We start from the raw sequence: 15,495 nt of genomic DNA on the forward strand, positions 1-15,495 counted from the left end.
AATTAGATTTGAATTGAAAACATCAGACACCAATTTCAAATTATCATGACAAAAATAAGTTATGACTTTTTGTTATGCATAAGACACACACCTCAGTAATTAAAGTGCAGATGAAATACATTCATCATTAAATAATTGTTGGAGATCGGCCAATAAGTTAAAGACTTGAACATGTTGTTCAACAGATTATCAAATCCAGTAAAGATAGCATAACAGTCTGCGGTAGCATCTAAGTACATGTAGGTGTGTTATGAATGACAGTATTAAATACTGTTAAATTTTCTGTTAATTGTGTTGAAAATGTGTATGTATACAGGAAGTACAGATTTTTTTGAAAACAATGTACACGGAACTTTGCAGATTTTCAATGTAAAAAACAACAACAAATTAACGATTACATTCTACCAGGACCACAGGACCACTTTTGTTTTTCGCTGAAGCATTGACCATCAAACATTTTACACATTCTTATTAATGTACCATTAAACATTGCAACCAAAATCCCCTTATGTAAGTCCCCTTATTAATCAATCAAATAATATAACACAACAGACCATCCTTCCATACAAGTACATATATGTACTTCGTTTGTCGTCACATAATCTGGGACGTTATGGTACTGACATCGACATAATGCCAATTAGGCACTAACCTAATCTAACGGCCCGAGGATCTGAGATTAGGCATTGCAGAGGAGAGAGTTGAACAGGCCGTTGGGTTACGCGAGTGCCTAATTGGCAGTACATCGACATTAGTACCGTAACGTCCCAGAATATATGTGAATATAAATGAAATACATACATGCCACGGCAATGGACGAGGAGTTCTGTAATGAAGTTTTCGAGCAATAGGTTTCGATGTTCATGGTGATTCTATCCGGACACGATTTTGTCGCTAATGTATTTTGTTAATGTGAAGATAACATTTTTACAAGAACATGTTAAATCGAATGACGATGTTATTTACAAGTAGCTTGTATTACTAATACCAACAAAGGTCAAAATATGACAAAAGGATGCTGTGTACTCTCACTTAAAGATGTAATACAATACGAGCACTATGACGAACATGGTGTTGCAATGCAATGATCAAGGTAATTACAATCTACAAATTTGATGTCTTAAAAATTAGTGTTGTAACTTAAAGGAGTATTCTGCGATTCTAACATTATCGTTTTATGGTATGTTTAGTAGATATCCACGACAAAAGCTTATTCCCAAAATTTCACTTATCCTATTTCACTTATTCATATCTTGCAAGTTATACATGGTTATTACATGCGTTATAAGTTCGATCTGTTAACAAACCATATACATTTGAAGACAATTTTGCTAAGCGAATGAATCTGCAAGATGTTTTTTTTTTGTTGCTTTTTGCACACAAATATTATGTAGCCAGAGGTTTCCGATGATATAAAAATCTCATCATTTTTTTAGAAAATGGGGGAGGGGGTGGGGACGAGGCTGTGGATCACGAAATGCTACTTTAAGATAATAGAACCACGTCGCACCAAATTGGTCATTGCCCTTTGTGCTGTTACAATGTTGTCCAAAATTGGTAACCAAGGTATACAAAACTCCCATCTGGAATGGTAATGGTCAATCTTGATTTTTAAATGACTGGGCGTTTCATAATACAAAAAACACAATGTAAATGACCATGAGAAGGTGGCTTTATAGACCACAAAATGCGATAATTAAACAACGTTCGTTTTACCCTTTTCCACAGACCTGAAAACACTATTGACATTATACCAGTGTTTTGTTTGAATATTAAATTTGAATTCAAATTGACTTAGCGGCTGGTCAAAATCCACTATTGGAAATTATTGTGGATTTACTAATCTCTTCCTGTTGCTGAGTTTCTTAAAATAATATCTATTTTGATATACCTTGTAAAACATTTTAAATAACCCCTTTACACACATAATATGTAAGCAAAAGGCGCCAAAGCGCCCCGTACTTAACTATAGACCTGAACTTTGATATGATAAAATGAGAATGAACTCTAGTACCCTACTTAGACGATGCCGCCATTTTGGACGAAATCCAATATGGCTGCTCTTTATACTTGCTCAAGAGCGTGATAGTAAACGAAAGTAACATGGTTTTGTCTCTTAATGATACTAAGACAATTGACTACAATGGAAGGTGTAATTCAAGATGTTAGCAATGTGTCGATGAACTTTTGGCTGTACTTAAAACTTCTAAGCATTTTTCTTATTTAAAGTGATTAATGTACATGTTATTGTTACAAAAGGTCGCTTATTGTATAAACGGTCAACGAGATTAATAGTATGCTAATTATGTGGCAAATAATGATGGTAATTAAGCAATTAATAAATTCAAATACCGTGAAATAAATTTTGAAATCTAGTCTGAGTCAAGATTCAAATAACATTGACGTGATTGCCATGATTGTTGGGAAGCTTTAAAAAGTTCAAAAAAGTATCCAAACCTCTGCGTACAGATTATATTGACTGAGCTTACAACTCTTACATGTATACAAACGTTTTCTGGATAGTGAACCTTTCTGGATATTCTCTGGATCAAGACGTTCCGCTCTATTATGCACGTATGTCATTTTAACCCCATGAGAACTACCTGCCTATTGGTCAAAAAGAAGTTTTATTATCAATTGGACCAATCAGCAACATTGTTAGAATAATTTCACCACACAAAAAAATTGGGGTGAATTATTTGCAAAGCTCCATTCTGATTGGTGATTAAAGTGAAGATATCATGTAATTGACCAATCAGAGGCAATGTTAGATCGGCAGGTAGTTCTCATGGGGTTAAGCTCTTGTAACTTGGATGTTTATATGTAACCAAAATGAATATTCATTGGATCCTGTGACTAGGTTAATCTTAACTGTTTCTTATGAACACTTCGATATTACGGTATTTATGCAATATAGAATCTATATGACACAATTGAGTGTCACCTAACTTTTAACAGAAACCCCCTATTTGTGGATGTTGAAATATTTTTGACCAGTGTGTGTAAATGTGCTGTTTGCAAAATACCTTGTAATATTAATGATGCATGTATCATTAATTATGATAAAAAGCCACATTGGCATTCAAAACCGTGAAAATCACGTGCCTATATATTACAATAATTATTTCATACGTAATAAGTTATATTATTTCTACGAGTACGCCGTCGATTATCACAGTACCGGTGCAACCGGTCTCTGTGTGAGTGGTCAAGCTTTAGTCATATGTATCTCTGACTTCATCACCCGCTTCATCAGGACTGAGATACATCTGACTAAAGCCCGACCACTCACACAGGGACCAGTTGCACCGGTACTACAATGTATGATAACCGACGGCGTACTCGTAGAATACTATAACTTATTATAAATTCCCGTAGAGTAAGACTATCTATTTATTTCATAATGTACTTTTGACTGACCAATATGTTCTCGGGAATACGTTCTAGAATTATACTACGTATTTAATACCTTGAACATGAGTCAAGTTGTTCTATTACCCGCATGTAAAGATTTGCTGTCATTCAATTTTGACAATATTATGACAAGAAAATCTCTATAGTAATCTAGTCAAAGGTTGTGCTTGTATTTTTCTTTCTAATGTCTTGATTTAATCAGGCATGAACATCAATCAGTCACCACAATACATTTCCTCTGACTTCTTTTTTAAACGTGTGAAGTAACTGTACAATTGCTGTCCTAATTCTTGCTGCCCGAATTGCCTACAATACCATGTATGGCACCCTATGCCTGCTTATCAAGCGCCGGTACGCGGGGGTGTACATGTAATACCGTTAATAATGACCTACTTAGTTTCAACAAAACTGAAAATTTTCTTAAAATAACAACCAAATATTGGACTTTCCCATCGTAATCTGCGGTCAGTATGTTCAGAGATACGATTTGATTTACTAAACCTTTGTAAAACATGTAATATTTAACGGTATTTTAAGTCTCGTTACACTTTCAAAGTAGCCCACACACCCCAACCATTTTGCACACACATGTTTGAGAACTTTTTAAGTTTTAGTTAAAATTACACGAATCAGCATTCAGTTTGTTTTGAAGTGGTATTAATAGAGAATATGTCAAAATATTAGATAGTTCATGCGTCTTGTTATATTTTATTAACATTGCATCTTTAACACAAACAACAATACGCTTGGAATCTGAAGCTTTGTGAGTATTTTATTGTGTTTTACTCCATATATTTGCCTGTATCTCAATTTCAAATGTGCCGCCTTTGGCTCCCATGGACCAGATCGTGTCACATAATTATGGTATCTGTATGTAAAACGAGCAACAGACTTCACATTATTCTTTTTAACGTCTCTGTTCTGTGCAGGTTCAATGTACAAGTATCCCTTAATACATTTTCTCACTAATTATCATACGTGTATAATATTTCCAATTATTGGCAAGTTGTACTCTGCAACAATCCTTCAATTATGCCATTCTCGACACACTATACTTGCCAATGATAACAACCTGGTGGCCAGACCTTAGTAAAATAGAATTGGTAACTCAACTGAAAAGGTGTTCTTTTTGCAGTATTTCACACAAGGCTCAAACACAGCTATAATGGCTAAAGAGTTTTTTACCTGACATGTACATGATGCATGGCGTTGGTATTTCAGTACACAATTAGGCCTAACGTTGCTTGTATAATAAATAAAATTGGAACTAAAACCATTCTGCCTACAGTTTTTTTCTATATTACCCACGGATATTCATATAAGAAAAAAGGCCACAGACGCATTAAGAATCCCCACTGGCTCATAGATTTTTTTTTATATATTAAAGAGTATTCACTCCATTGTATGCGCTGTACAATAATGATGTACCCTTTGGAGTAGAATTTTCACAATGGCCTGCCAAAAACACTGCCTCCTTTGCATAGGCCAAGTTCGGAAGAAATCATATTCAAACCCTTTAAATGTATTTTTACGTTAATCGGATAGCAACGTTTACACAGTATTTTTGTGGGGTCTGAGAGTACATCAGAAACACCAAGTTGCATTCTGAATACGAGGAACGTCCTTCTGATATCAAACAATTTTGATTTATTGAAATTTGAGGAATGTCCTTCTAATATCAAATAATTTTGATTTTTTGAAATTTGCGATATAATACAAATGTATGGCAAATTATTAAAAATTGATATTTTTTTTATAATTTTAACATTTAACACACATCGAAGTAGACTTTATAAGTCCAATGATATGTATCTTAAAGTGTATCTAGCTGGGAGGTAAAGACGTCCATCATTTGAAATTTTTTATTAACCTTACGAATTAAAGATAAACATTTTCCCCCAAAAGGCATAAAATATCAATTTTTAATAATTTACCATAACATTTGTATTATATCGCGAATTTCAAACAAATCAAAATTATTTGATATCAGAAGGACATTCCTCGTATTCAGAATGAAATTTGATGTATCTGATGTGCTCTCATGTCCCACAAAAATTACTGGGCAATTGTTCCTCTTGAAGGCGTAATTGAAAAAGGTACCAACATTTAAACTGTAGCTGTGTACAGCTTATCGTCAAATGATCGTTTATTTTCAAGTTGTAGTCTTAGTTACGTAATAAAATGAAGGGTACCAATAATTCTGATACAGAGTGCATTTATCTGATATATCAGTACAAATGAACGTACATGACAATGGTGACCATTGTTAGTAAGACAATAACCGTTGCGGGAACCGTTGTTTGTTGGTCAGCAGTACTCGGCTTTCATTCACTGTTCCGGGTTTGTTCCAGTGGCGTAGTCAATTATGATAAGAAGACGGACTTTCCAAAGCCCGGCTGTGCCTCTAAAAAAACTTTCTCGGAATGATAATGAATTTAATAGGATGCTGAAAGGGAATGCCGAATGATGATTTGATTATGGAAAGATTTGTTTGATTATAACCATACGTTTTCATACTGTACTTCGTGATTTCATTGCTGAAAGATTTGTTTTTTTTAAATCATTGCGATAATAATATATGTGTGATTCAGCTGAACATTTATTCATTGATATAAAGAAATGAGCATGGATGCTCATGATTTTAAAACAAACTCTGTTTTGCTCCTAGTAATGACGCAATATATATCTTTCTAAAGAAAAAAATCAAAAGAGAAAATATGAAAAAAATAATAAAACAACGTAAAACATTAAGACGATCACAGAAAAAATAAAATTAATAATAATGATAATTACATGTGTAAAATTCGAGATTTGTTTGAAACAGGCGGTCAGTCACTATGCATGTGACGGCTTTAGTTTCCAGTCAAATGATTTTATACTAAGCGTTTTTTGACAGATTGAGATTGCCTTTTATATTGCTTATTCAAACATCAAATTTAATGATACAAATCAGTGAAACGCTATTCAAACTTGCTGTCAATTACTTGTTATATTATTTTTATAATTGTTAGGTCGTCAAGGTGATTGATATACAAATATTACGAGTTGTAAGAAATTGAAATATACAGCATAAGTTACATGCGAAATTGAATTGGTACAATTGTTAAAGTCCCATTCAGTGAGCCCAGCGCAAGTGTAAAAAAATCTAAATTGTTTATAAATTGCTTGAAGGTGAAGGATAAGGATATTTTTGACCAAAGACGAAAAAAAAACAAAAAACCAAAAACAACAACAAACGGCAGTATTGACAAAGTTGAAGCCCCATTCACATACATGTATAGCTAATTTATGACAGTATACATGTATGAATTACAGATTACATTGTACATGTAAATGCTTTATTTTGTCTTAAATGCCCAGCTTTCGGCTGAGCCACTAGCAGGCTATGTTAGCACATCTATGACAATGACAAAGGTACCAAAATCTGAATTTTGATGATTTTTACGATCGTCCGGATGAGCAAATCATTGAATTGACCTTTAACGTTGTCTTTTTTGGTAGTGCTGATGGTTGACTTCTATATCCATTTGAATTGCAATTGCAATTCTATTTTATCGTGATTTTGTTTTTCTCACGCTCATATGAAATTTGGTTATTTGGTGATGATTATTGAAAAGCATAAGCATGCTTAGCACCAAATATATTTATTTTATGCTAATATATACATTGTATATACAGGATAGCTTCGTATCATGGGAATGTGCCACGTGAGAAATATCTGCGAACAGAAACTCTTTTTTATCTTGACAATTTACCTAATATATCTACGTGATACAGTGATATTTGAGATATATTTTTTTAAACTGTAACATTGATACAATAATCCAATATGATAGTTTCGTGTAAAGTGAATGTGCTGAGAAATATCTGCTAATACTTGTTTTTATCTTAACAAGTTGCAAAATATGTGATACAATGGTTTTTTAACCGTAATATAATGATAATAATTTTATTCTACATGTATAGGATAGTTTTGTGTAATGTAAATGTATTTCCTTTGTTTTTTGTTTTTGTTTTGACCCATGGGCCGAACTGGAAAACAGTGTTGATCACTGAACTTTGTACCCCAGTCAAATACAATACAATACAATACAATACAATACAATACAATACAATACAATACAATACAATACAATACAATACAATACAATAAAATAAAATAAAATAAAATAAAATAAAAATAAAATAAGATGAAATAAGATGAAATGAGATGAGATGAGATGAGACGAGACGAGACAAGACGAGACAAAATAAGATAAGATAAGATAAGATAAAATAAAATGAAATAAATTAAAAACATCATGTGCTGTATGTGAGAAATATCTGCTAACAGATGTTTTTTTTTATCTTGGCAATTTGCCAATTATATATGATAGAAAACTGTGATATTTGAGATATATTTTTTGCCGTAATATTACAATGTAATAATATTTATTCTATAAGACAGCTTCGTGTAATGTGAATGTGCTATGTGATAATGTGAGAATTATCTGCTAACATATGCTCGTTTTTATCTTGGCAATTTAACAAATAGGCTCTATGTGATTCAAAACTGTCATATTTGAGGTGATCGAATTTAGGAAAAATAAATGGTTGTCCCACGGACAACCAGATTACAATTTCTGGTTGTCCGTCTAAGGTTTTGGTTGTCCGTAGGCCTACAAATGTGACTTTTGGCTAGATTTATGGTTGTCCGGCGGACAACCGAATCAGTATTTTTGGTTGTCCGGCGACTTTTTTAGTTGTCCCGGTCCCGGGCAACCGGACAACCAAAATTTCGAACGCTAAAGTAACTGATAAATTTTTCATTAAGCATGTAGACTCACTATATTTTATCATAGGCACTTAGTATTGAAAAATGATCAAATCCAAATGTTGCACCTGTTATCGTTCATTGGCGTAGCTAGGACGCAAAGGGAGGGGGGGTGAAGAAAGCTAGCCCCATGTGTGAAGCCTTGCCTCCTCCCCCGGCTGGATGCTGGCCGTCCAAATATTAAGATCTTTATACCTTTTTTGTTGTTGTATATTTAGCCCATTTTTGACAATTTTCGTCATAATTTTCCCCATTGAAAATTAGCCTAGCCCCCCCCTCCCGACTCCTTCCGCCTGAAAAAGTCAAGGCACTGCGACATACACATCCACAAATGTGTACTCTCTAAATGTAAACGAGTGAAATCCACTCGTTTTAGGAGGACAACACTTTTGAAAAACACTCTGAAACGAGTGAACTCTGAAACATTCACTCATTTCAGAGTCTTTTTTTCCCACTCGATAAAGTGTTGTCCTTCGTTTAACTCCTAAAATGAGTGTATTTCACTCGTTTACATTTAGAGAGTAGGCCTATCGTATTTGGGTTATGTTGGGGTGTACGCGCATAGAATAATGTTTCAACACAGTAACAAATGTACATCGTTTATTAACACCAATTTCTCCAGTAGACGTACACTTATCAGACGGTTACTTCAACACTTCAAGACCTAATGCCCTAAATTGAAAGAAATAAAGAATACTTTGTTATTTTTGTTCATACAAGCACAATAGACAGATAAATCACCCGACTATTTTTGTTTTACGCCCCTGAGCCAAGCCCCGGTACCAGGGAACAGAACCCCGATACTTCCATAACATCCATCAAACATTAACCTTCAGTGTACCCAAAGTCTCAAGAAATTGTTCTCTTTTAAATGTATTAAATGACAATCAAAAAATCTATTTAGATCTCCCTTAGCATAGTTATGGGTAAAATATATTAGGTATAGATAATACATAGCCATACATTGGATCTATGCCTGTATAAGTTGCAGCTTTATGACAAATATTAATGTTTCATAATGTAATAACCCCTTTTAAAGGCATTTATTTTTAGATACAGTCTAGGTTAATACATATAGCTTGAACTTGGCCATATAACCCATCGGCCATTAGCATTCGCTTCTCACCTTGAATAGATGAGCACAATCAGCGGACATTTACAAGCTAGAGGGCAAAATATTGCTGTTATTTAGAACGTATTCACTATAGAATCTCGAGCAAACTCACCGTCAAGGCATAGTTCGTTAACCCAAATATGCTTATACACTAACATAATTATCTTTGAATGCATTGGGTACACATATTCATACTTCATAACTGAGGTCGAATTTGTGCCTTGGTATTTAAATGGAGGTTATAGAACTTCGCCAGTGGAGATGAGATCATAGTGATTCTAATAGCGCCATTGACCGGACACATTTAACGGAGACCTGAGAAATAAATTAAGCAATAAACGCCCGCTTTTGTGAACTAAATACTTATGTAAATACGAAGGACCTAGAAGCTTTTCCTTCGACAAGATGGTGGTGGTCCGTTACGGTTTTTTGGGTGTTTTTTAAAGGAACAAATAGACAGATAAATTTTGGCTAGAAATGAGAACGGGAAATGATCCAATCCGGTCTACAGGCGTACCGCACATCTAAGAGCGCTTTCTTCTTTGTACTTTAAACATACAAAAAACTTGTATGGATTTACCATTTGGTATAGTATGACTTGAACAAGAAAAACGAGTAGCCAGTTTTCTTTGCTGGTTTGGCTATGCTAAAGTATTTGTAATACGAGAATTGCTTTCATAATTTCATCTGGAATTGATACTGAATACACGAATGTATTATAATACTTTATATGTACAATTAGGCCCTATACATTATTTTTTTCATCTACATGTATGTGCTACTGATAACTAAAACCAATCTGTATTTTTCAGATCATTGACAATTTAAATTTGCTTCACTGTTGGAAAATAAGAAAAATACATAATTCGTGTCATCCTTGATTTATTTGAAATAAACAAAATGTTTTTAGAAATTTATTTATGTAATATTGATGTGTACATATCTCTAAATTTTTATACTATCAATAAAATACATGGAGTTGTACGTTTTACTGCGTTTCATAACTTCCATTGAGTGTGTTGTATAGCGTGAATTGAACTGCAGTGTATTTCTACCCAACATGTTTAATTTCTGGTAGTATAATATAATGCAATAAACAAACAACAAAATAAACAAATAGCTTAACATCTGAGGCATGTCAAAACACAGTTGACAACCATTTTATAGCAGTCATGACTTCACATCCTAACGCTAGGTCTTTACCTTTATGGAGACTAACTTTTATAAGAGGGCCAATGTTTCACCAGTATACTTAGCTTTACTCGGCATACAAAAGACTAACGGTGGGTTGTTCAAACAAACTTGTGAAGAAGCCAGACTTTTATGAATATACAGCATGGAGTTTAATAAATACTGCATACTGCTCTTATATTTATATGTTATAATATTTGATTATAACATATTAAAAGTAATTTCACATCGATTATCTTGTATGAGCGACTATCTTCAGTACGACAAAAGTAAAACAATAAACATCAGATTTTGATGTTTTTCACGATCGGTTTTTAACTTTTAACTTCTCACCTCAACGGCCAATTTTGGGACAATGAGAACCGTTTAAGCTGAGAAAACATTATCACATAATTTTCATATTTAAACCTTGTGGTAATGCAAGGTAACGTGCATTCGTGATCATTTAGGTAAACTTTGACTCTATTTGAATACCTATTATCGCTTAAACCATTACAAGGAGTTTTTGTGGGTAGGATACACACCAGAATATAGTCGCATGTCCATGCCAATTGAGTTTTTTTTTAAAAGGCATTGCTGGACATGCATACTTTTAATCTATTACGATTCATTATTTAAAATCACCAAATTTGGTTTAAGCCTTCTTGATTAACAATTTATAATGCACACTATATTTCATTCAGTTATCAAATTTCGAAAAAATAATATCGCAACTAATGTCATGAATGTAAAACTATTTATATTCTTGTGGTTTTTTTTTGACATTAGACAACAGTAAACTTTCAAAGTAAATTATATATTATATCCCATATGTTTGAAAACATGGTGATATGATAGACTTGTTAATATAATAATAAATATGCAAACGTTTAACACTTCATGAGTTAACGGCTCGGCTTATTGTCAATAAATTAGTCTGTATTGTGATCCGTTTCCGGGGCATAAACGTCACGTCCTAACCGTAAACAGTAAACATTTACAAATATAAATAAAAGCATAACGTGATTTTATTTCATCTATTCATTCAATTCAAAGTTTCGAACAATATGAGTTAAATACTGCTTCTGAGTCTGATGAAACTTAAGAGTCAACATGGTCAATGTTGATATATAAATGCATCTGAGATCGTGCGTGCAGTAAACATGATATTGTGAAGTTGCTCAACAATATGAAATAACTTCCGCCCTCGTCTTTGACTAAACATATCATAACCGGATTTCCTAAAGATGATTCCAACGAACTGATAAGACAAATACCTCGTACGAAATCTTTCTAAATTTATGTCAAAATATCAAAACAATAAAGGTTTACAATAACCTTTTAATATGTCAAGTTTAATTTTATATAGGACATACGGGGTATTAATTTGTTTCCTATAAACACGATAAAGAAAAGTAACCGTTGGTTGGCAATACCAACGTGGTTAACAGGTTGCCCTAATCAGTCGAGCTCATTGCTAAAACAAACATACCTATCATGGTTAACTTTCCGGTTCCTAACGTCATTATGGTTCTTAAGAGAATATTACCCATGAAACCAAATTAGGGCAAAAGACAACAGCAACAAGCAAACAATGACTAGGTGCAAAACGATGAACAAACTTGTACTATACACACAGATTAATCAAAGGTAAACTTTGACATGTTTCGGCAAGATAGGACCTATGGTGTAGGGGTTATTTCAAATTATGTCTAAGATGTTTAGTATTACGAAATTTAAAACAATAATTCCCACCTTGCTCATCATACGGTCAGCTCCTGTACCTTCTTCATCTTTAAACTGAATATCTGCATTATTATTTGGCGATAGGTCTTCAAACTTGGCACTATCTCTTTCGATAATTCCTTCTGGTGGCCCACTAGCCCCAAGAGTATCTTCCGATATGTTAGGAACCCTTTGTTTAAGCTTTAACGGAGTAGTTACGCGGGGTTCTTTGCCAGTTCTACTCGAGGTACCAGGCGAACACGCTCTGGTACCATACACCAATAAGCACACTAGAAATATCTTCCTTAACCAAGATAAGTATAATTCCATGGTTTGTTTCTTCTGGTTTTTCACACTGGTAAAATCATCTCAGAATAAAGAGAGGGAACGAAATGTTCCGATAACCAACTATTATATAAACCACTCTATGTGAATAATGATTCCTTGATATACGTCACAATAAATATATATTCCAACAAGTTTTAAGAGCAAACGGAATTCCACTTCGGCCTTTTGGTATCCATGTTAGTAACTGGTCCGGAACAACGCTGACAATAATTATCCTTTTTCTTAAACAATTGATATATTCCCGGATAGGTGATTCAAAGATGTCAGGATAGATATTAAACTTCCAGTCACCTTATTTGGTAGAAGTAAAAATCCAAATTTTGAAGCTAGAAACCCGAGCAAAAAAGTTTGGTACACGAGTGACAAGTAAGGTGTTGATTGACGAACTGACGGGGGCGCGGCGGTGGACCAGGCTTTTTATCGTGGTGTCGTTGTCGTAAAGCATGTGAACTGGTTGGTCGGACGACGACGTCAGAACTTAAGTACACATTGCCATGCAATTTACTGGCGGACGGCTAAGGGTTATATAGATAAACCCTGCTATAACGGTGATTGGTAGCTGAGTGCGCCCAAGTTGAAACGTCATTGTCAATTTTGACTGGTCCATGCATATTCCAGTCTATAATGCATGAGTAGATATTCTGACATAATTTTGTTTAAAATATCGATAGTGTTTGAAAATTTAAAAATCACAGCTAATAATCTGTTTTACTGTAGAAAATAGTGGTTCACGTTTTTTCCCATAACCATGATAGCGATGCCATTGTTTTGATGTCTCTGTGAAATTTTTAGCTTGTTTGAACTTGAATGTCAAGCTTTGCCTGTACTTGTTCTTTAAGTACTAAATACCTCAACCCAATTCTTATTAACAATGAATAACAATTAATAACCGTTATTTCCGTAATCGTCAATTAGCGCTGTCAACGTGCATTGTTATAATATAAGCGATGTTAAGTTAGAAGTGTTATTATGAAAATACATATCAAATGTTTATTAGAATTAATATCATTCGGCGATGACGGTGTCAGTAATGGCTATATATTAGTATGTTAGTTCAATTAGATGATTGTTGTTATTGTGTTTTGGTGCTATGGTAAACACACACTTATACCTTTGTCACCACGAGTTAGCCATTACAGATGATTTCTCTGACACGAAACTTGACGAACTTTGAGTGTAGTTTTAGAAACAAAGTCCAAGCAACTCCAAGTTGCAGTCATTTTCGGTCGTGCTGTCTTCAGAAGATAGCATCACTGATGCTTCCGACAGGTCACATACATAGATGTAAGCACTGCTGGCTGGCTCACATTATAAACGATACAAGCCCAAGGAAACGAAGATACCACCTGTTGCGTCGATCGTTCTACTGCTTAGAATATGCAAGCACCATACACTGGAGGTCGTAGGAGAGGATCTGTGAAAAACAATTAATGAATAAAATGTCATATTTTTTTCATGTTATTGTTGTTATGAACAACCTAAAATACACGCACAAAGAAACAATACATTCATTGATAATTGTAATATCAAGTTAGAGGGTTATTGATGACATAAATAATCTTTTCTCATTTTGTATTTCTTTTTTAGATTTTAAATTTTAAATTTTAGATTTTTTATTTTTTGTTAATTATCATATTAAAAATTTGTTTGTTTGTTTGTTTATTTCTTTCTTTCTTTTCTCCTGTTCTTCTTTCTTTCTTTCTTTCTTTCTTTCTTTCTTTCTTTCTTTCTTTCTTTCTTTCTTTCTTTCTTTCTTTCTTTCTTTCTTTCTTTCTTTCTTTCTTTCTTTCTTTCTTTCTTTCTTTCTTTCTTTCTTTCTTTCTTTATTTCTCTATCTTTCTTTCTTCCTTCCTTCCTTTAACTTGATGCTTATACTTATATCTGGGGTTTAACATTCGTTAGACCCACAGAAACCTAGCTTGAACTAATGTCAGTCAGACGAATTGTACACAAAACCGCACACTTTTGATAAAATCACGGACAGTAAACACAAAAGTTATGCATACAGTCTTTTTTGCGTTAAAAAACGAAAAGCATCGAGGTACGGGAATCGGATTGTAAACACTATTTTAGATGCATTGCTTGCTGTTTTCTTGGATACGGTATACAACCTGCATGAATTTCAACCTTCAATTTACGTTGAAAATTCTGACGCCTTTCTTAAACCTGCAGATGGGAAATTACATGAAGCTGCACGGATAAGTGATATTTATAGCTTAAGAATATTCATTTTATTTATCAGAGCATCGTACTGCACACTGGGTAAACCAATGATTCTGCGTTCAATGGGCAACTTTATCTGCATGTGCATAATTGTTATTCTGTTGATATTCAGAAATGAATCAAATCAGACCACATACATGAGTAAACTTGCGCTTGCTTCTTTTATTGTTTCATTATTTTTCATTGCTGTTAATATTTTATCTAGGTTTTAAAAATTATTTAAAATTTTTTTGTTACGTTGAACGAAAATATTTGGGCCAAAAACCGTTTTGGGGGATTTTGGCCAAAAGTCAGCATTTTGGCCCAAACTTGACCTCAAGTCTTATCAAGTCATGCTAAATATGTGTACTTTTATATACTTTAGACCAACAATTTAGCAGTTATGAGGCCCGAAAGTTTCCATAATTTCAGGGTTAAGGCCACCTTAACTCAAGTAACTGTAAGAGTGATTTTAGTGCATAGAAAGTAGCACTCGTTTTCTCACGTCATTCAAAAGTGGAATAATATTCAATTTGCCCAACGGGAATGTGTATTGCATTTGACCCGGAAACCACAAAAACCAAACTAAACCTTGATTGGCACATAGTTTCCCTCCTTTTTTCACCTTACACTGTTGATATGTACATTTTTTATTTATCTGTTCAATTTGTTCCCATACATTTTGAAACTTTTCTGTAATACCATGGCA

At 33.8% G+C, this 15,495-nt stretch overlaps 1 protein-coding gene across 1 annotated transcript in view; it reads right to left on the minus strand.

Moving 5' to 3' along the window:
• LOC140141761 (sonic hedgehog protein-like) overlaps positions 1–13,372 on the minus strand; it is a 33,998-nt gene extending 20,626 nt beyond the window's left edge. The window contains exon 1 of the mRNA XM_072163629.1: positions 12,267–13,372. Within this exon, the coding sequence (XP_072019730.1) occupies positions 12,267–12,566 (300 nt within the window). The 5' untranslated portion in view covers positions 12,567–13,372. The remainder of the gene's footprint in view (positions 1–12,266) is intronic.
• Positions 13,373–15,495: the final 2,123 nt, after the last annotated feature.

The sequence above is a fragment of the Amphiura filiformis genome, chromosome 20, assembly GCF_039555335.1.
Source record: "Amphiura filiformis chromosome 20, Afil_fr2py, whole genome shotgun sequence".
In the NCBI taxonomy this organism is placed as follows: Eukaryota; Metazoa; Echinodermata; class Ophiuroidea; order Amphilepidida; family Amphiuridae; genus Amphiura; species Amphiura filiformis.